At 61.9% G+C, this 21,968-nt stretch overlaps 1 protein-coding gene across 13 annotated transcripts in view; it reads left to right on the top strand.

The window, feature by feature from the left end:
• The window catches only part of TNS3 (tensin 3), a 151,067-nt gene that overhangs the window by 96,461 nt on the left and 32,638 nt on the right, over positions 1–21,968 (top strand). For 12 of the 13 annotated variants that reach the window (XM_032476345.1, XM_032476344.1, XM_032476348.1 and 9 more), the window contains 4 exons: positions 7,638–8,879; positions 19,850–20,019; positions 20,829–20,955; positions 21,049–21,126. In XM_032476345.1, coding sequence (XP_032332236.1) covers positions 7,638–8,879; positions 19,850–20,019; positions 20,829–20,955; positions 21,049–21,126 — 1,617 coding nt within the window. The remainder of the gene's footprint in view (positions 1–7,637; positions 8,880–19,849; positions 20,020–20,828; positions 20,956–21,048; positions 21,127–21,968) is intronic. The other variant, XM_032476347.1, reaches the window with a different exon arrangement.

Genomic DNA, 21,968 nt, shown 5'->3' on the forward strand with positions numbered 1-21,968 from the left:
GCCAGAGGGCCACCCTGTGCAGATGTGCAGGACAGTTGACACCTGGCAGTTTGGGTCACTAGAGACAATCAGTGACATAGAGAACTTTCCGAGAGGGTTTAAAGATTCCATCTTTTCTTTACATTTCCATGAAAAAGCAATTCCTCACCATAATCCGTCCCAGCTAGTGAGGCTGAGTTAAGAACAGTCATTTTCTGGACACCATGAGGCGTTTTCATTCCCGGGCTCTGGGCCAGCGGGAGCACAGGCAGGAACCGGTCACCAGTGCAGGTGCGGGGACATGCAGGACGGGGGTCACACAGTGCCCACGCCTGCTATTCCCTTTGCCTTGGCCTCTCCAAATCGCCACGGCCACCCCAGGACAGCCCTCGTCACACACCCCGTCACCAGGCAACTGCTCCACCAGTTAGGGGAGTGAAGCACAGAGAGGTTGAGTAACTCACCCAAGGCCACACAGCTGTGAGGAGTTTTAATCGGGACTCACGCCTGGGTGGGACTCTATGCCAGAAAGTCTAGAAGGGGACAGAAGATGTGCCCATAAATCACATCAAAGAGAAAGTTAAAACTAGCTCTGTTCCACAAGGTGGGCACAAAGGGACCACAAAGCTGCCCCGAGGAAGAGAGGCATGCACTGTCTCAGGGAGTCCAGGAAGAGGAGGCAGGAAGGCCCTGGGAGGGAGGGGGAGGGTGGAGGGACGGCGGGGAGGGGGACACGGCAGGGTGGGCCCTTGGCACGGTGAGTTTCATTTCTGTCTTGAAGTCATCATTCTTTTTAAAGTCGAGACATAGTTTACAAACAGCAAAGTTCACTCTGTTTACCGTGCACTTCCAGGAGTTCAGCGTCCTCGCCTGAAACCCCTGCTACAACTAAGATACAGAATGCTTCTGTCGCCCACACAGTCCCCGATGCCCGCCTGCACCCTCCCCTCCCCTCCCGCCTTCCCGGCACCCATCTCTGCCCAGGGTCGGAGCCCGCAGTAGAAGCCTTTGGAATGTGGGTGCTTCCACTCAGTGCTCTGGGGGCAGGTGCAGGTGGTGGTGCCATCTGAGTCCTCATCTCGCACTCTTTCCCTGGGAGGACCCTCCGTGGGGCTCGTGGTGTCCGATATGGGCATGTCTTGCTGCTGCCTGGGTTTAGCCAGGTGGCCCCGGGCCATGAGTTATTTCAGGGGCGAGCGGGAGGCGGTGTTGTAGGACCAGAAGTGACCACAGTGGTCAGCAGTCTGTGTCCAGAGAAACAGCCCGGCTGTGGTGAGTCAGGGCGGGCCGGGAGCCTTCCCGTTACCAGGCCCCCCCACCAGGCACGGTGGGCGCGGTGTGCGGGAACCCGGGAGCAGGCCGTTCATGGTCAAGACAGAAACACGCAGCCCGCCGCGGACTCCCAGCAGGCGGACAGTCCTGCCACCATCCCCCAGCGGCCTCACCGCCCAGACCGCTGTCCCAGGGCCGTGCACCATCTCAGGATTTAGGGAGGAAAACACAGCGTGCTTAAGTGGTTTCTGAGGAGTGTGTGTGTGAGAGAGAGAGCTGCAAAGAAAACATTCAGGCAAATTCCTTTCCAAAATTAAATTGTTAATTTCACACTGAAGTGGTTGGTCAGGTTTAGAATTCCAGCGTCTTCAAAGAGGAAAGCGTGGACGGCGGAGGGGGTGGAGGCAGGCTTGAATTCCAGGTGATCTATTCAGGAGACTTTATTCTAGGGAATACTCTGTTTTCTCCTCTGAGAAATGGGCCTGTGGGTGCCTGCTTCACGAGAGGGCTTCGGGAGTTGGGTGAGGCCATCCCGGGAGCAGAGCAGTCCTAGGACATGCTTCAGCAGAGCCGGGCTCCAGGACGCCGGCCACATCTCAGGAGGTGGTGTTCCCCACGGTCCCTCTTCCTCTGATGATGGGCGTGACTCCTGCGGCCTCACCTGGATGCACCCCTTCCTGCAGTCCTGCTCCCCCTTTCTGCCTCCGCTGACCCACCAGAGGCCGGGAAGCGTCCCTGCCCCCCTCCATCCGGCTCTCCTTTCCCGGATCCCAGGCTGGTCTGCTCGCACACAGTCAGGGCTCTGCTGAATATTCCGTGTCCGCCTCCTTTCCCAGCTAACTGGCAGCCGTGACCAGTGCCAGGTAAACCTTCCTGGAGAGGACTTTTCTGTTTTCCTCCATTGAAGACTTGCAGGGAGGCTGTGGTGAGCGCTTTTGAAATGAAAAGTTGCTTTTTAAGCGAACCTGTCACAAAAGTGCAGCATAAGCTTCATAGACTCGATACGTAGAAGAGAGGACGGTTACACAGAGCTTAATAAACCCCTCAGGTTTTGCATCAGTTTTCTTGTGGGAAGTGGGGCCTGGGCAGCTGAATGTATTCCAGGTCAGTTCTGCACCTTTTTAGTGGCTGAGTGGTTGGTGCGTGGAAGGAGGTGGAGCTGAGATGCAGCCCTTCACACACCTGTGAGCACAACTGTGGGCACACACCTGTGAGCACACACCCATGAGCACACCTGTGGACACACCTGTGGGCGCACACCTGGTGCACACCCGTGAGCATGCCTGTGGGCACACCCGTGAGCACACCTGTGGGTGCACACCTGTGAGCACACCTGTGGGCACACCTGTGGGTGCACACCTGTGAGCACACCCGTGAGCACACCTGTGGGCACACCTGGTGGTGCACACCCGTGAGCATGCCTGTGGGCACACCTGTGAGCACACCTGTGGGTGGACACCTGTGAGCACACCTGTGAGCACACCTGTGGGCACACACCCGTGAGCACACACCTGTGGGCACACACCCGTGAGCACACACCCGTGAGCACACCTGTGGGCGCACACCTGTGGATGCACACCTGTGGGCACACCTATGAGCACAGGTGCACATTCATCAGTCTGTGTTCAGCTAGAATGGGGATTTTTATTTCATTTTCGTTGTTTTGTTTTTCCTGTGTTCCCCACTGTCTTTGCTTAGTTTTGCCGTATTTTCTGGGTGTCTCTGTCCCTCCGGGTGAGATCGCCCCCTTTCAGCAGTCACGGGGTGGGGGGTGGGAGTCTGTCCTGCAGCCCCTCCTGGGGCAGGACTGTCCACTGGTTCTTTTCCGGACAAGAACCTCCCTGGTGGGTCGTCAGCGGAAGTGGCCAGAGCCGTCACGCTGTTTGATGGTGCACTGGGCTCTGGCTGCAGGGAAACCATTACCAGACAACATGCAGGCCTCCCCCTTGAAGGGCCAGAGCTCTGGTGGTGGGGACGGTGGGCAGGGGGGACGTGGAGGGAGGGGTCCATCCCGAGCTGAGATGGGCAAAGGCTCCCGTCCTGTGTCTGCAGTGGAGAAGCTGGGGTCTTGGGCGTGTCACTTCCCTGACTGGGGACCTGGGTCCTTATTTGCAGAATGGGGATCAATTCAGACTACCCCACATGCCCCTGAGCTGGACACACAGTGTTCATACAACTCGTTCAAATGTCCGAAAGGATGCCTGGGGCAGGAGTGAACAAACCCACTTTGCAGAATTCGTGTCCTGGCCCCACACCCACACCATGGCTTCCACCTTGCCCTGAGTTCTGAGCTGGAGCAGAGCTTTGCAGCCCTGAGCCTCCTTCCCCTGAGGGAAGCCCCTGGGGCGGGTGGTGGTGGCAGGACCCCAGCCCCAGCCATGCCAGGGACCCCAGAACGGTTTTGAAAGTTAACCTTCTGCATCAATTTTCCTGAGCTGGGCCACAGTATAACGGGCAATCTGCCATCAGGTAAATCTGGGGTGCCCTTAGTGACTGACCAGAGTTTTGGGGGGCTTTGCACGGCAGGAGTGGGGCTCCTGTCCCGTTTCACACGGAGGGCTTGGCAGTCGGCTCTGCAGTACCCCCCCTCGGACCCCCCCAGGCTCCCCGGATAAGTTGTGCTCCTGGCTGTGATTCTGGCCTCATTGCTCTCGCCCTGCAGTTCTCACGCGGGGGTCTCAGAAGACAGGACCCCAGCCCGGGTGGGCCAGCTCGTGCCCTGTAGGTGTGGTTAGAGGTGGATGGGCCACACTCAGGTGGGGGGACACGGGTGCGGGTGGGATGGGCGTGCCCCTGCCCGCCGGCGCCCGCCGTGTGCCTGGGCCTGTCTGGTCCCTATCACACCCCTGGGGGCTGCACAGAGTGTCCAGACACCCCTCAGACCCTTGGCCCCTCCGCCTGCCTAGCGGGCACACTGGGCTCACATGGCACGTACATTCACAGCGTCCGTTTCCTTCGACATCTTGGAACCTCGCGTTGAGGGGCTTCAGCTCTTTTCCAGTCTTGTTCGGGGCATTTGAGGACCAGCCAGGAGGGTGGGGAGCGGTGGTGCCCCTGGAAACACAGCTGGCGGGGCTGTGCCGCCCGCCACGGGGAGAGCTTGTTCTGATGTCCAGTGGGGAGGCCCAGGGGCTGCAGGGAGCAGGGGCCGTGGGCGCGTCGACCTTCGGGAAGGGTGGGCTGGTTTTAGCTTCCTTTGCCTGCCGAGGCAGCTGCCCATCTTTCCATAGTGGCTCCTGGGGCTTTGCCACGTGAGAACACGCTAGAACATTCTGCCTCTTGGTGACTCGGTACCCCCGGGCGCAGGGCTGGTCCCTAATGACGGGGACACCGTGGGGAGTGAAAAGGGGACTTCGCTTCTGGAGCCCACGCTCCTGTGGGGGCGACGTTGGGCACATCTGTGGGATGTCACACGTCGGGGTGTGCCACAGACCAACACCCCGTGGGCGGGAAGGAAGGTCAGGAGAGCCCATCCCGAGGAGGCTCGGGAGCACGCCAGGACCGCTCTGGAGGCAGGGCACAGCTCGGGCAAAGGCCCTGGGGCAGGCGCGCCCGCTGTGGTCTGGGAGCAGCGGGGTGGGCTGGGCGGCGGTGAGAGCAGGTAGGACATGCCAGGCCTCGTCCACCCCAGGAGGAGCTTTTGGTAGTTACAGCTGGGGGCCCAGGACCTGGGGACTTTGTACGTGTCCTCTCATTCTTGTAACTGCACTGAAGGATACAAATAATCTTTCCCCGTCGTAACGGGAGAGTCAGGGGCTTGAACATTCATGTCGTGCCCAGGAAGGCAGAGCCAAGGCAGAACAGGACCCCCTTCCCTCTCTGAGGCTATCGGGGAAATCGGGCATCTCGTTTGTCCATCGGGAAAGTCAGTCGGACTCCTTTGGCCAAGAATGCACAGCGGGGGCGGTGGGTGCTGGGGGCCCTTTCCTCCTTGCACCCCCAGTCCGACTCCCCCTCCCTGGGGGTGCAAAGCATGGACAAGGCCCTGACAGCTCCCCCCCGGGGCTCTGTGAGCTCCTACAGAGAGCTTTGGAAGGTTGGGCGGGCCTGTCTCTAGGGTTCCCTGATTTGATTCACACTTTGCTGTAGATGTGACATTCACCGGGCATTTTCTGCTGCAGGTGGTGATCTGTGTGCGTGGTAGGAAGTTGGGAAGGGTCCGTGGAGGCATCTGGCTGGGTCCCGAGCTCCCGGGGACGGCAGCCTGTGCCCACCCGGCCGCGCGGGCCAGGGAGACCCAGGTCTGGAAGCTCAGCCCTCTGCTTACTCCGGGCAGCCGTCGTGTTTTTATCCTGCATTTACTCTTATTGTAAGATTTCTCCTACTAATGCAAATAAGAAGACTGAAATTCCTCGTAGCTCCCCGGCCAAGGGACTGTCCCGTCCTGTCTCCCGCAGGCCCTCCCGGACCTGCTGTCCTTGGCCTGGGGCTGCCCTGGGGCCCCAGTCAGACTGGTGACCCTGCACTTGTGGGCATCGCCCTAACTCAGATCAGAGGCATTTTCACCCAGCTCATTCTTGGCTTCTTTTTTTTCCCCCCTTAATTCATTGTGACGGCCCATTTTCATTCCAATTCAGGGAGAGGGAGGTGGACGCCCAGCCTTTGTGCTATGACATCTGTTTCTAGAAATCATGGACTCCCACCGACCCCGCCCCTCACCCATCCAGCTGCGAGGCCGGTGGTCTGTCCTCTGGCCGCCCGCCCTCCCGGGCCTGGCGCTGGTCCGACCCTCCGTTCTGGGGGCCCTGGGATTCTCAGGGAGCGGAGTGTCATCCCCGCTCACACTCAGCAGAAGAGATGAGAGAGACCTGGCCCCCGGGCTTTGCTCTGGTTGCATTTTCCTGGAGACCCTAGCAGGTCTCTCTCCGAAGCCAGGTTAAGCTGGTGTTTCCTCAGGGCTAGAAGGACACTGGTCCACGAGCTGTGACCTCTGGGCCCACGCTCGGCAGACGCAGGGCGGTGGCCCCGGGGCGGGGCGGGGTCGAGCCAGGACATGAACGGCGGCTGACTGATCTTCAGCTCCGGCCCTCCTGCATGACCCAACAGCAAGCTGAGTGATGACCTGGAGACGCACATGCAGGTCCATGTGGCACCTTCACGGTGGTGGGGGTGACGCCTGCAGGTGCTTGCTCCGAGTGCTCAGTCCAGCTGCTCCCCTGAGGCACATACGTCACCAGGTGCCTGTCTATGGCCTGGTTTATGACAGCGCTGTGTGCGCCATTTCTCCGCCCAGCTCTCCCCGCCGGGCATGGCTTTAGGCTGAATCACTGAGATTCCACCCCGGCCAGGACCCCAGTGTCCGCTGTCCGCATCACTTCTCACCCTGCTTCCCCTGGGGTGTAGTTGAAATGGGAAGGAAGCCCGGGGCCGTGCCTGCCCTCGGCCCCGCACCCTGCAGACCCCACAGGTCTCTGTATTCAAATGTCACCTCAGCGCCTTCAAAAAAGCTGGAGCCACTGACGGTGCAGCACACGCAGCGCACTGGGCCCCTGCGGAGTGAGCGGCTCCAGGCCCCGTGGCCGCTGGGACTCAGCGCCCCCCGGGGCCCACACGGCGCGGGTCAGGCCCTTGCTTGGAATGCAGTGTCATGGTTGGGGAAACAGGGACAGAGGAGGATGAGGGGGGAGGTGCTGACGGCAAGCCTCCTGCCTGTGGGGCGCCCTCCCTCCCGGTGACCGGGGACTTCGGCAGCAGTTTGGGGCTGGGGGGGGATGGCTGACTGAGCGGCGCAGTCTCCCATCAGAGGCCGGACTCTCTTTTCCCGGCCATCCCGATGCATGGAGGTCCGTGCTTCCAGACCTGGTCCAGTGTTCTCAGGCCCTGCCCTGCGTTCACTGGCACCTCCCGGCCCAGAGATGCTGCACTTACAGGAAGGCCCAAGGCCTTCCACTGAGTTCCGTTTTAGATTTCAGAAGCTCCCGACTCAGACGCTCTGTTTGCTAGGACTTTGGTACCCAGCGCCCTGGGAGGCGCTCAGCAGAGTTGGCAGGAGCTCCCTCTTGTCTGACATACGCCGTCCATGCCTGAATCCGGGGGGGTTTGTGAGCTGAGCTGAGCTCAGCGTTCAGACGAGGGATAACATTAACAGTGAGTCCTTCAGTCGGGTGACGCCAAGGGTGGAGAATCCCAAAGCTCTCTAAGGGACCCCGTACCCTTTCCATGAAAAGGTGGAGATGAGTCTGGGGCCGAGACGTGTGAGCGTGCTAACTGCTTTTCCTTGGCGTTCACGTTGCAGGGGCGTATGCAGAGCTTTGGGGAGTCTCCGGCCCTGACTGTTCTGGGTTGTCTGCTGTGAGATTATTTACTTCTTCAGTCACATGAGCAGACCCCTTCCAATGGCCCGGAGCGCCTTTCATCCCTGACTCACCTCGTTTTCTCCCCACCAGTGCTGCACACGCAGGGCCCCGTCGACGGCAGCCTTTACGCCAAGGTGAGGAAGAAGAGCAGCTCGGACCCCAGCGTCCCCGGCGGGCCCCCGGCCGTCCCCGCCGCCAGCAGCCCGGACCACAGCGACCACACCCTGTCCGTCAGCAGTGACTCCGGCCACTCCACGGCCTCGGGGAGGACCGACAGGACCGAGGAGCACCCGGGCCCAGGACCCAAGAGGGGCCTGAGCCCCCAGGAGAAGGCCGAGCTGGACCAGCTGCTCAGCGGCTTTGGCCTGGAGGACCCCGGAAGCCCCCTGCAGGACATGAGCGATGGCCGCAGCAAGTGCGGCGGGACCCGCCACGTGGTGCCGGCCCAGGTGCACGTGAACGGGGACGCTGCCCCCAAGGACCGGGAGACAGACATTCTGGACGACGAGATGCCCGGCCACGACCTGCGCAGCGTGGACAGCACAGGGACGCTGTCCTCCTCGGAGGGCCACGCGTCCGCCCACCTGGGCCCCTTCGCCTGCCACCAGAGCAGCCAGAACTCGCTCCTGTCAGACGGGTTTGGCAGCAGCACCGGCGAGGACCAGCATGGAGCCCCTGCCCCCGACCTGGGCCTGGGCGGGGACCCCCTGTACGAGCGCGAGCGGGCCTTTGGGGGCCGCGAGCCCAGGCCGCTGCAGCCCGTGCTCAGGAAGCCCCCCGCGCCCGCCCCGACGCAGGCCTACGGGCAGAGCGGCTACTCCACGCAGACCTGGGTGCGCCAGCAGCAGATGGTGGCCGCCCACCAGTACGGCTTCGCCCCCGACGGGGAGGCCAGGCTCGGAGGCCGCAGCCCGGCACAGACCCAGCCCAGGGTCCCGGTCACCCCGACCCGGGGGGCCAGCAGTCGAGTGGCCGTCCAGAGGGGCGTGGGCCCCGGGCCACATCCCCCCGACACACAGAGACCCCCTCCCGGCAGAGCGGCCTTCAAGCCCAGGGCTCCGGACATCAGCGTCGTGAATGGCGCCATCCCGGAGCTGAGCTCAGACCCCTCCCCGGGCTCCCCAACCCTGGACATCGACCAGTCCATCGAGCAGCTGAACAGGCTGATCTTGGAGCTGGACCCCACCTTCGAGCCCATCCCCACCCACATGAGCGTGCCGGGCAGCCCGGCCAATGGCCCCGCGCCCCCGGATGGCGTGGGAGGTGGACTGCGGGCCAGCGGCCACCTGCAGGACGTTGGGGGAGGCCCTGGCAGGGGCCCCGCGAGACAAGGTGAGCTGGCGTTTCGTGGGAGGTGTGCTGGTCTGTGTCTGGGTTTGCGGGATGCCGGGCTCCTTACTGCATCTGGAGCACAGGCTTGTGGGGGCAGGGGAGGAACTGCCCCATCTGGGTGTGGGAGATTCTCCGAGCCGGGACTGGGGAGGCTGTTCCTGGGGCAGCAGCCTACAAGCCAGAGAGAGAGGGTCTCAGGGGAGCGGTGACCGAGGGGCGGGTCCAGAGAGTCGGGGCTGAGAGGTGCAGTGGGAATCCAGGACACGGAGCAGCGGGGACCGTGCTCCGTGGTGGCTGGGGCTGGCAGGCTGTCACCCCTGGGATGTGGCAGTGCAGCGGCAGTGCCAGGCCTTCCTGTCCTGCTGGGAGGCCTGGAAAGGCCGGGGTGGCTGTGGTGGACAAGGTGACCTGGGTGCGTGGGTGCGTGGCTGCGTGGACGTAGGGGCAGGCGTTGAGGTCTGAGACAGGATCTTCATGGAGGGAGACACAGGCCGTGGGGCCCAGGAGAGGTGGCCAGGGCGGCCTGGAGGAGAGGGCACTGGACAGAGTGGGGGCGTCTGGCTCCAGGAACGGTGTGAAGCCACAGGGGAAGGTGTGTCTAGAGGCTTCCACACAGGAGAATGGGGCCGGGTCGGGCGTCCAGGCATGGGTGCCCTGAGGCCTGGGGAGGTGGAGGGAGAGGGGCTGTGAGGACCCAGAGGCCACCTTGGGGCTGGGTGTAGGGCGCCCGGTGAGGCCAGGCCGTCCCTCCAGTGTCAGCGTGCCTGTATATCCCCACCTGGGGCATCACTGGTTCCTTGGTGGCCCTGCCTCTAAATTTGAGAACAGGGAGGGTGAGGAAGGGAGGGCCCCACGGCTGCCTCCTGCTCCCTAGTCTGCCCATATGCTGGCCGAAATCCGAGCCGGGATCACCGATGGGGATGGACCGCGCTGCCCTGTCCTCAGGCCCTTCATCCTCTGAGGCCCCTCGGTGCAGGGACCTCCCGTCTCACAGTGGAGCCTCCGGAGGTGTCAGTTAGTGGCCCGCCCAAGGTCACATGGGTCGTTGGCAGAGAACAGGTATCAGCCCCTGTGGCTGCACCCAGGGGCCCTTCCCGATTGGCAGTCCAACGGGGAGGATTTCAGACCCTCCCGGGTCCAGGTGGCCGGGGGAACCTCAGCTCTGCAGACCTGGGTCCTGTTTAGGGTGCCCTGTGTGACTTGAGTAAAGGACTTCTGTTCACTCCGTCTGTTAAAAGAAACCCCGTCCCGTGCCCGGGTGATGGGCTGGCCAGGGAGCACGGGTCTGCACGCAGCGTCCTGCACCTGCATCAGGAGTGACATCCCTGCCCCCCGAGCACCTGCGACCCTGGGTGTCGGAGCGCGGAGCTGGGCGAAGCTGGAGGCGTCCCCGGGAGGAGCTGACCACAGCCGTGATGGCAGCAGCTGAATATGGCCGGGCCCGGGTGGGAGGGTTTGCCTGGTGGACTCGCTCGGTCAAGTATGTTCAGGAGATTCTGAGTTTAAAACACGCTTCAGTGGAAATAAAACCGTCTCAGCTCGCTGAACCTACTTAAAAGAAAGCACTTGGGAAAGTTAAAACCAGAAATCTTATTTTTCCTTCAATTAAAACCTTCTTTGAGACTTGGAGGAGGTCGGAAGCATCCGAGTATATTGGGGGAAAGAAGTCGAAGGCTCCGGTTACTGTCTGACGGCCTCTCTCTCCCGTGACAGGTGTCAGTCCTCATGACGACCGTGAAGCAGAGAGCCTGGGGTTTAAGGAAGTCCCTCATCTCCTCCCCTTCCACGTCCTCATCTCCTCCCCTTCTAGGTCATCTCCCCCCCTTCCAGGTCCTCATCTCCTGCTCTTCCAGGTCTCATCTCCCTTTCCAGGTCTCCTTCCATGTCCTCATCTCCTCCCCTTCCAGGTCCTCATCTTCTCCCCTTCCAGGTCCCTCATCTCCTCCTCTTCCAGGTCCCTCATCTCCTCCCTTCCCACGTCCTCATCTCCTCCCATTCCAGGTCCTTCATCTCCTCCCTTCCCACGTCCTCATCTCCTCCTCTTCCAGGTCCCTCATCTCCTCCCTTCCCACGTCCTCATCTCCTCCCATTCCAGGTCCTTCATCTCCTCCCTTCCCACGTCCTCATCTCCTCCCATTCCAGGTCCTCATCTCCTCCCCTTCCAGGTCCTCATCTCCCCTTCCAGGTCCCCATCTCCTCCCCTTCCAAGTGGCCATGCTTCAGTGACTTGATAAACTCACTACTGGAATTACTGGAATTTTTATTTTGATTTTTTGATCTTCTCCAGTTCCTTTTATCATAAAAATAATTCAGTGTCATTTTTGAAATGAAAGGACTTGAATACATCAACAGACCCGTAACACTCAGCATGTTTGGTTATTAATTGTGCAGATCCAATTGGAGTGTTTCTTAATCCATTTCTCGCCTGGCAGGAATCTCGGGCATGCATTGGGTTTTTTCCCCTGTGCTTTTAGAGGTCTGGTGGTGTCTGGGGAGTAGATGTGAGCAAATTGGATGCTCATCCTCAGAGACCTTCCTGAAGTTTGGAGGTGAGCTTCTGGTAGGAGCACGAGGGCGGCTCTCGGCTCAGGGACTGGCCTCCCACCCCGGAGCCACGTTCCACCCACAGTGAGCTCCTGTGTGAAGGCAGTGCCAAGCTGGGAGGTGCAGCGCCTTGGGACTCACACGGCACCTGATGCAGCTCGTGGACAGTGCAGGGGGCTCTCAGAACAGCCTGCACGCTGACTTCTGGTTCTCCTTCCGGGACATCTTGTCTTGATAGAGATCCCGCCAAGAATGCACACGTCTGTAGCTCTCGGCCATTAGAACTGAGGGGCAGGAGAGCTTCCTTCCCTCCCTCGCAGGTACAGAGAGATTTTTGTTTGATTTTTTAAATTTTTAAATTGAAAAAATTTTTTTAAGTATAGTCCAATTACAATGCTGCGTTAATTTCTGGTGTACAGAATAGTGATTCATTTATACAGATAAATATTCCTTTTCATGTTCTACCATTATAGGTCATTACAAGGTATAGAGTGTAGTTCTCTGTGCCGTACAGCAGGATCTCATTGTTTACCCATTTGATTTTAATACTTAAATGTCGGCATTGACATTTCTCAGGTGCAAGAAGCTAGATCAGCCAGGGAGAGAAAGAAAGTCACTGATGTGAGGGAAGTCATAAAACTGTAGAGCTGACCTGCTGACTCTGAGGCGTGGAACATTGCAGAAGGCTTGGGGGTGCTGGAAACCTGTGCTTTGAAGGCACTCCAGCCCCAGCAGGTTTCCTTCCCTCAGATCGGGGAGCCAGGGCTGTGCAGCTGAGCCAGTCCACACGTGGCTCTCAGTCCCATCTTGCTGAGTTGGAGGGCACAGCGAGTCTGAAAGGCCCTGTGACATGCCGAGGACGGTGGCTGTCACCCCCAGAGGCGTCGTTCCATGTCTGTGTGCCTGAGGCTCAGCCCTCTTGGGACGGGATAGTGTCTGATCAGAGCCACCTCCAGTCTTGCTTACAGATGGGAAATAGGCTGGAAAGTTCCAAGACGCTGGCTCTTCTGCATGAGACCCTTCCTGGCCTGCCTGGCATCTTGACCCCAGGTGCTGACTGCCACACGTGTCTTCATTCTGGCTGTAGACAAGGGGTCATCACAGAGACCCCAGTGTCATGAAGTTAGTAAGGATCATACAGGTCATGCCCTGAGGTGATGATGATGGTGGTGATGATGGTGGTGATGGTGGAGATGATGATGGTGATGATGGTCAAGACGATGATGGTAGTGGTGATGATGATGGTGATGATGATGGTGATGATGGTGGTGATGGTGGTGATGGTGATGGTGGTGATGGTGATGATGGTGATGATGGTGGTGATGGTGGTGATGGTGGTGATGGTGGTGATGATGGTGGTGATGGTGGTGGTGATGGTGGTGATGATGGTTGTGATGATGGTGATGATGATGGTGGTGATGGTGATGATGATGGTGGTGATGATGATGGTGATGGTGGTGATGGTGGTGATGGTGATGGTGGTGATGAGGATGCTAGTGGTAAATGTGCTGGTAAGCCCTGCCGCTCTGAGCACCTGCACTGCCCCAGGCACTACACTGAAGCTTGTCTGCGTCACCCTGGCCTTCACACTCACCATGATGTGTAAACGGAGCTTCTGTGTGTCTGACTCTGCATCCCGTGGCTGTGTCTTTATTGCACAGTCTCATATTTTGCCACCAGCCGGATCACCCCTCAAGGGCAGTGCCAGTGACGTATTCATTTTGTTTCCTGGCACGTGCTGATGTTGTGAATAGAGGGTGCGGTGCTGGCGGAAATGCAGAGGACTCTCCCGGGTCCCCTGTGGCTCCACTGAGTTGGCTTGGGGACCTCAGTGAGGTTCATCATGGGACAGGTCAGGGAGCCAGTCTCCCCCACAGGACAAGAGTGAGGCCTTGCAGAGGTGAGGTCTGGTCTCAGAGAGCCTCGGGAGAGCTTGTAAATGGGCTGAGATGTGGGGGCATCTCACGGTGCCCCCGTGGCTCCCCAGCTCTGGTCTGGGCACCCTGGGACCCGGGGCCGCCCCACGCCCCAGGTCTCCCCACTGCTCTGCCGCCCTGCCCACAGGGGTTTCTTCCATCACATCCTCTACGTGGGGGGAGATTTCAACGGATGATACCCAAGAAACAGAAGAAGTCTGTGACAATTGAGGATCGGCGGCAGGCAGCCCTCCGTTTCCCCGCAAACCTAAGGGCAACTTGCCTCCTGTTGTCCAAATACCGTGTCCAAATACATCAACCGCCGCCCACAGTCACAGGGCCCCAGCATCCCCGCATTCTGCTTACAGACGAGCTGGGACGTCACGGCCAGTGCTGCCTTCGAGGGCTGCTGCAGACACAGGTGTCTTGCCTGCGTCCGAGGACTGATTTATGCTGCAGGCAGTTCAGAGCAGTGACAAGTACCAACTTCAGCCGCTGACGGTGGGAGCCCATCGATTTAAATTATGTAAAGCTGCACGTGCCCCGCCACAGGGATCCAGTGTGGAAAGCGAGGACCTCAGCCGTGGGTTCCCATCGTGTGGGTCTCCGGGGGCGTGTGGCGGGGAGGCGGTGCGCACGAGCCCCAGGTGGGCGGGGCGGAGAGCCGGGGGGACTGGGGAGCAGGAAGCATGGACTTTCCTGGAGGACGGCTGCCCCGGGCTGTGCAGATGCGGGGAGAGCCGAGATGTGGGGAGTGCACGGGTGTCCCAGGGCTGGGGGGCCAGGTGCCCGGACAGGCCCCTGACCCGGTCAGGAAACGAAATGGCTGCCCTCGGGGTCACCTCCTTTCCCCGGGGACGCAGACTCTGCAGGCATCTCAGAAAGGGCATCTCAGGCTGACCCCACAGCAGCAGGACCCCCACCTGCCGGGGACCCCAGCCCGATGCCGCAAGACCCCGCCCCCTCTGCGGCTCTGGGGAGCAGCCTTGTGCCTGCCCAGGCGCGGGACAGAGGAGCTGGGCTGCACAGAACCAAGGAGGCGCCGTGCGCGGGGCGCTCCTGGCTCCTCTGGGTAGACGTGCCCAAGGATGGGCTGTCCTGTCCGTTCAGACAGGAAGCGCCAGGTCGGAGAGGGCGGGTGACTCAGGCTCAGACCGGGCCTGGGGCGCTTCCTGCTTGGCCACGCTGTGTGTGTTCCCAGGCATGTCTGGGAAGAGGGTCCCGGCTCAGGGGCAGAGCCCGAGGTCTGGGGACGTGTGGGGCCAAGAGGGAGGGCTCCGGCCTCACCTTTCCACCCTCGGGCCTGTCCTCCTCGACCTTCCAAGTCCAGGCGACCAGCTGCAGACGGGGCTGCTCCTGGGTCCCGGGGGCGGGCCGGCCCGGTGTCCCCGCGGGGCAGCTCTGTGTCCTGCCCGGCAGAGGCCCAGCGTTGGCAGCTGCAGGCGGTCTCAGGGAAGAGACGGTGGAGGTCACGCCCCCGGTCACCCTGGAGACAGCAAGCAGTCACCCCCTGGAGCCACGGTTCGGTTCTCTTGGTGGGTTTCAGACCGTGAGGGGGCTTGGCCACAGACAGACCTGTCTTGAGATGTCAGGCTCTCAGGCCTCATGCAGCCTGGGTTTGGGCTCATTCATGCCGTTTTAAGAGCTGAGCAAGTCCCCAGGGTCAGCCCAGGGTCATGTTCTCTCTGAGATGCCTCCCGACCCATCTCTTCCCCTTGTGCCCAGGGGTCCTGGCTCCTCCCGGACACCACTGTCCCCGCCCCTGTCAGGAGCTCCTGCAGAGCAGGGGGCCCTGGGAATACGGGGGGGCTGCTCCTGCCAGGCCCACCAGGGACCCAGGATGGGGGAGGTTGCAGGCTGAGGGCCAGCGACCAGGGCCAGGGGGTCGGATGTGTTCCTGTGAAGGACTCTTCCCTCTGTTCGCGGCCGCAGACGAAACGAGTTTCTCCAGCTGAGCTCTTGTCGCCTAAGATGAAGGGGCGGGTGGGGTGTGCTTGTGCCGTGAGATCTAAAAAGACACTCCTGCCTGGGGTCAGGACGCCGGGCGCCCCACGTGGCTTCAGACGGATGCTTCAGGACCGTGAGCAGGGGCCGCGGGTCGGGTGTCCGCAGGCACGCAGAAGCTCCGCGCTCTGTGTGGGAACATCCTTCACGGTGGGAAGTAGGGTAGCTCTTGTTGGAGCTGCTTTCTGTTTTTGTGCAGAAGCGCTCTTTGAATTTGGGGTGAGTGACTCAGTTCCTATTGCCCCCGATGACCCTCGCTCCACACGCAGGGGTTTCGGGGCCCCGCGAGGTCACCTTGACGGGCGTGTCCCCACTATCCTGGATGCTGGGCTGGCCTGCAGCTCTGGTTCTGAACCCTCCCGGGCCCGCGGTCCTGCTTTTAGAACTTCTGTCTCCTGGCGCTGTCCTCACCATCGCGCAACCAAGGTCGTGGCTCCCATAAGCTGCTCACGCACGCAGCCGTCAGAGATCTGCGGACCACCCTCATGTTCTCACTGCGGAAAAACACACGTGACATAAAAGTGACCATTTTCACCGCTTTCAAGTGCACAGTATCGTGACGTCACGTGCCTTCCGTGTTGCGTAGCTGTCCCCACTGTCTGGGTCCAGGACACTTCTGTCATTTCAGGAGGAGTCTGCGCCCACTGCAGTCGGCCCCGCTCCACGCTCCCCCAGACCCCGCCGCCCCCGGTCTGCCTTCTGTCTCTGTGGATCGGCCTCTTCGGGGCGTTCCGTGTCAATGCAGGCATAACTAACGTTTGTCAGGCGCATCCCCGCTGTGCTCAGGGCTGAGTGGCGCTCCTCTGCACGGCTGCACCGCGCTGTGCTCCGTCCGTGGGTGGGGACCTCCAGCGTTTGTGAGCAGGGCCGTGTGAACGTTCGTGCGCAAGTGTTCGTTCCATCACCTCTTCTCAGTTCCCTGGGGCACACACACGGGAGTGGGGCTGCCGGGCCACGTGGCAATTCCTTCTTTCCTTTTTCTTTAACAGTTCTTTTCTGCTGGGGATTGAACCAGGACCCCGTGCCTGCTAAGCTCACGCTCTACCCCTGAGCTATAACCCCCTCCCCCGGTGGCTCTTTCGTTGACGTGCTGAGGAGATGCCTCCTCAGGTGCTGGCAAGCCCTCTTTGGAGACCCCGGGCGTCCGGTGTGGGGGGCGTGTTTCTGGAAGCTCTGTCTCGGCATGGTGGACACGAGCTGGTCTGCACGGACGTGACCCCTGATGCACGATGGGCCTTCACGGGCGAGATGTGGAATTTGCCTCATCCCTGGGTGGGTGGCGGTGAGCCCCCCGGGTCAGGACGGGGAGGTGATGATGGGAAGACCGCCCAGGACCCGAAGTCCTGTGCCGTTCCTCCTCACCGCCGTCAGCCGTGCGTGCACCTTTCTGGCTCACCTTCTGTGGAAGGTGGCCCCACAAGTGGACAGTCCTTGTGACCGTCCTGAGGTGTGTGGTGGAAACATCACGCTTCCTCAAGTGTTTGCGGAGGCGGCCGGTGAGATCCAGGGCTCCGGGGCGGGGGCGGAGCGGGCAGGTAATGAAAGAAAAGGAAGAGACTCAAAGAAGCAGAAAGGAGCGGAAAGTAGGCGCCAGCCTCTGCCGCTGGCGCCCTGAGGGCAGCAGTCCCGTGGGGTCTGTGCCGTGAGTCACAGGCGTGCCTGCGCAGGACACGGTCTCCTGCGCTCCTCGCAGTGCAAGGGTGCGCTTCCTAGCTTTCTGGACGTGATCATTTCCATTAAAAAACGTCTTTAGAGGAGAGGCTCCCGCCTGCCCAGCTCTTCCGCGTTTCCCGGTGCGGAGGACTTCCAGTGCCGCAGTCCTCAAGGCAGCCGCCCTCCCCGGGCCTCTGGGCACAGCTCTGCGGAGCCCGCTGGCCAGGTTCCCACGTCCCCTCAGGCCCTGGGGTCGGATGGGGACTAACTGACCGATGTCCCCGCTCCCCGGGAACACGCCCTGTGGGGGAGTCCGTCTGCGTTTCCGCGTCAGGGAGAGCAGAGCTGCTTGAATCTGTCTGGAAGCGCGTTTGGGCGTCTCCTTGTCGCTCTGCCCTTTTCCCGTTGACACTCGCTCTGCAGAGGAAGCACGTTTATCCGAATGGGGAGCCTGGAGCTAACTCGGGGGCAGGCCGTCTGCGTGCATCCCTGGTGGTGGCTTTTGCCCCCAGGAATGCGAGGGAGTTTCCAGAACCCGCGGGCAGGCCCCCGTGCGAAGGTGCTGCCCCTGGCAGCCGCCCAGGTGGAGGCGAAGGTCGTGCGTCCGCCCGCTCGGCACTGCCACCTGGGAGCGTGTCACACACAGGAGCTTTGCACGTGCCCGTGGGCTTCCCCCCGGAGGTCGGGGTGAACTGGCCTGGATCCTGCTTGGGCGTCAGAGTGATTTTAAACGCTCCCGCATACGTGACTCCATGCTGGAGACCGGCCCTGGTCCTCCCGCTGGTTTGTGTGTTTGGAAACGCTGGGGAATTTTACGAAGACGCCAGCCTCCTGGCCTCGCTCCGCAGGCTTTGACTTCACAGGGAAGGGTCGGCCCGAGAGTCCAGACCGCGAATGTGATTCCCGTGCGCAGCCAGGCGGCCTGAGCGTCGCCGGGAGCCTGTCTGTGTTCGTCTGTGTCCCGGCCACCTGGAGCCTGGCCGCTGCCCGGGGACGAGGCACTTCTGCCTGCTGGGGCGGTTCCAAAGCTGGGAGGACTCAGACGTCGTTACCCGAAGTTCACGAGGGGTGAAGGACGTGAGAGGTGGAGGGGGCGTCCACGGCTGCGCTGGCACGTGTGCAGAAGGAGGGGTCCCCGATCTCAGCCAGGGGTCCCCCCTACCCCATGGTCCACGTAATCACTCCTTTTTTTGTTGTATTTTTGTGTTTATTACATTCTTTATTGAAGCGCGGTCGGTTTACAACGCCGTGTCAGTTTCTGGCGTGCGGCACGGCAATGCGGCCACACGTGTGCTTAATCACGGACGTGCCCACGGCACCGCCTGGCTGTGGAGGCGTGTCCTGCCTCCCAGGGGATGTTTCCGGGGCCACCCACAGCTCCGCACCAGCTGCGGGGACGGACGGCTCCTCTGAGACTGCCTGCTTGGCTCTGCGTGTTTCCTCGTGGGCCCTGGTCCCACCCAGACGTGTTTTCACAGCGGTGCCCTTGAGTGCATCCTTGATGCTGGCCTCACACACAGGACCACACGCTGGACAGGGCTGAGGTCACATCACGTGGAGGTCGGGGTGCAGGTTGTCCTCTGCAGGCCAGCAGCAGACCCCTGGGGAGCACCCACACCCTGCCCCCAGCGCGCTGGCGTGGCCGCAGTGGGCCACGTCCGCAGGACACTGTTTCTGCCCTGCCTGTTGGACAGAGGCCTGTCTGCCCTGCCTGGTCCCCCCGTCCCTTCTGGGAAGGCCTCTGTGTTTCTCGGCTCTGACGGGCCGCAGGAGGCAGGTCAAGGGCTGCCCCGCTGCGCACCATTTCAGAGCAGCGCCTTTGGGTGACTCCCTGGGTGATGTGCTTCGCGTGCTGTGACCTGACAGCCTTGGGGGGCGTCAGTCGTCCCCTCCTGGGGTGGCCAGGCTCGCAGGGTCCTCCTGCCCATCACTGACTGACACCCACGGGCATTTCCACCCCGATCCACCCTCCAAAAGCACTGGGCCCCCACCGTGCACCTGTCCTGCCCTGGGAACGGCGCCCGGGCCCTGCCTGTGCCGGGGTAGGGGTCAGCCTCCCTCCGGGGCCCCGCACCCCCCTCCCACGCCCTCTCTGTAAAAACGAAAAGGGGTAAAATGTTTCTAAAAGACATAGGACATGTAAAGAAGGCGACCGACCGTGTAGGCAGGTGGAAACGTGTACACGTTCGTGACCCAAGAAAAAGACGTGTGTGTCTGGTCAAAGTGGCTGTTCCCTCTGTGGTGGTCCTGAAGTGGCACGCAGGCCGTCTGGCCTCAGAGGTGACCGCAGGTGCCGCAGGAGGGGGCGCTGAGCTCGGGCAGGGGTCTCAGACTGTGAGTCCCCGTGCCTGCGGCCACCGGGGCCGCCGGGGTCCTTCCAAGCTCGACCACCACGGAGAGTCCCTCTTGCTGACTCCGGGGGGCGGGAAGCAGGCTCAGTCCAGGGCCCCGGGTTCCCCCACCCTGTGCTTCCTGAGCCCCCGCTGGGTGCCGGGCCTGCTCTCGGTTCTGGGGAGCCCGCTGGACACAGGTCCTGGTGGAACTGGTGTTGGGAGAGACTGACAGCGGGTGGTAACCGGTCATGCCGGGGGAGAGCGGCCGGAGCCCTGGGGTTCCCTGTCCATGAAATGTCCGAACAGGCAAACCCGTTGAGACGGGAAGTGGGTTAGTGGTTGCCAGGGCCGCGGGAGGGGGCTGGGGTTTCCTGTCGGGCGAGGAAGGTGCTCTGGAACCAGAAAAAGAAAAAATAATGCATCGAGTGTCTCTGAGAGGTTTAAAGTCGGTCGCAGTGACGGGCTGGCGGTCTGCCCCACGCGGAACGTGCCTGCAGCCCACGTGTTTCTCTCCCTGCAGGTGACGAGCCCCCGAGCGGAAGGTTCCGTAAGCTGAGCGTCGGGCAGTATGACAATGACGCCGGGGGGGCCCCGGCCTTCTCCAAGCCCAAGTGCGGTTGGGGGCAGCCCACCAGCGCGGAACAGGCCCCAAGCCTGGTGCCCTTTCTCTCTCCGGCCAGCGCCAAGGAGGTAGCCACAGCGCGCCCGGGGCCTGGCCCGAGGCAGGGTGTGGGTGCAGAGCCCGGGTGCGCGGTCGCTGTCCCGGGCGGGCCCTGGGCGTGCGCCTCGCTCCGGTCACCGGACCTCTGTGTTCTGACCCGTGGGAGGGATGGGGGCCCGGAACTCCGCGGGCGGACAGCAGCCACCAGCCGCAAACAGACTTCCTCCAGGTCCCCGCAGGGGGGCCCAAGTCCCCACCCAAGGCCCCTCGGGGTCCCCGGGAGGGGGGCAGGGAGAACGTGTGGGTCAGTGTGGACGTGGGACGCCCGCCCCACCCCCCGGGGAGACCATCAGAGCATCTTCCAGGAGGTGTGGTTCAGGCTTTTAATCAGAATCGAAGTAAGATGGGTCAGCAAGCCCCCAGACCAGGAACCCTTTCAAGTCAGGTTTCACGTGCCATCCAGGAGGGAGCGCTGGGGCCCAGAGCAGACGGGGAGGAGAACGTCACCGTTAATGTTAACCCAGGCACTGAGCCAGGGCCCATAGCGGAGACGGGTCCAGGCAGCCTCTTCCCTGAGCTGCGGGTTCAGTGCGCCGTGTGCGTACGTGCCTGGGGACACGCTGCGGGCGAAGGTCACTTACCTGCTTCGTTCCCTGGGGGCTCACCCCTGCACAGACTTCCCGCCAGCTTCACTCACCGCGTGGCCGTCACCGGCCGGAGCACCCTACGCTCCCCCGCCTTTACAGCCACTGCACTTCCTGGGTTTCCACCCCGGCCTCCTGGGCCCACGCTCAGACCAGGGCTGGCTCACCTGACCCCCACCCCGTGCCACTTCCAGACGGCGATCCCCGCGTACCCCCAGGACCTGGATGGGGTCGACGGCAGGGTCTTCTCGCCCACTGGCAGTGGCAATGAGACCCTGCCCCCCACGCCCGCATTCCCCGTGTCTCCGGAGACGCCGTACGGTAAGGAGGGAGCAGAGCTGGCCGCCTGCGCGATGGCCGCCCCTCAGGGAGGACTCGGGGATGGACGGCGCCTCACTCTGCTTTCTTCCGCAGTGACAACCCCCCGCTACCCTCCGTTCAGCCCCCCGGGGCCCCCGATGGGCGGTACCAGCCTGTACAGAGGAGCTCAGGGTAAGACCCCACTCTCTTCTGCCCTGGGCATCCTCTCACGCAGGAGCACCGCCAAGTGCCTGGGTCGCACTGCAGCAGCCTGGACGGCGAGGGCGGAGCTGGCCCTCGGGTGGAGGGGTGCAGGGGTGAGCTGGGGTCTGCAGGGGCGTCGGACTCTGCCCGCCTCCGGGGCCCCGTCCTGGCTCCTACGTCCTGGGTGTGGTCCCCATCCTGGGTCCCCCAGCACAGGGGTGGGTCTGCTCCCTCCCGGGCACCTTCCACACCCCTGCGCCCGCCCCACGGAGGGAGCGTTGACGCGTGCTGGTTGGGCTACTCAGCTCTGCCTCCCTGGTGGACACCGCTTGCCTGGAGAGTCCAGAGTTGGGCGGTGGAGGGGGTGCTCCTCTAGCCATGTTCCCATTTAAAAATCGCTCTCCTCGGTCATTGTGGGTTCTCCATGCCGCTGCTTTCTGCCCCGGGAAGCGGGGAGGGGGTCCCTCAGGTGCACCTTTTGGCAGGTGGGAGGCTGACTGTGTGTTTAATGCCACTTCTTGTCCTGGGGACGATGGCCGCTCCACTGCCCCTCCCTCCTGAGGAACCCAGATCCCGGATCGTTTAACAGAAGGGCCGCCTGCCCTGTGAAGTTTCCCGTGTGGCCCGGTGTGCACACGCAGAGGCCAGCTCCTTAGCAGGCGTGAGTGCATGAAGGGTGTGGAGAAGCGTGTGCTGTGTTGGCGCCTCTGAATGTTGAATGCAAGGACGGCGGAGAGGTGCCCGCGCTGCTGTGTGTAGCCTCGTGCGTGTTCTTCTGTTTCAATAACTCAGAAGCAAAGGGATGGCGTCTCTGTCTCCACACAGCCCCA

The sequence above is a fragment of the Camelus ferus genome, unplaced genomic scaffold (assembly GCF_009834535.1).
Source record: "Camelus ferus isolate YT-003-E unplaced genomic scaffold, BCGSAC_Cfer_1.0 contig385, whole genome shotgun sequence".
In the NCBI taxonomy this organism is placed as follows: Eukaryota; Metazoa; Chordata; class Mammalia; order Artiodactyla; family Camelidae; genus Camelus; species Camelus ferus.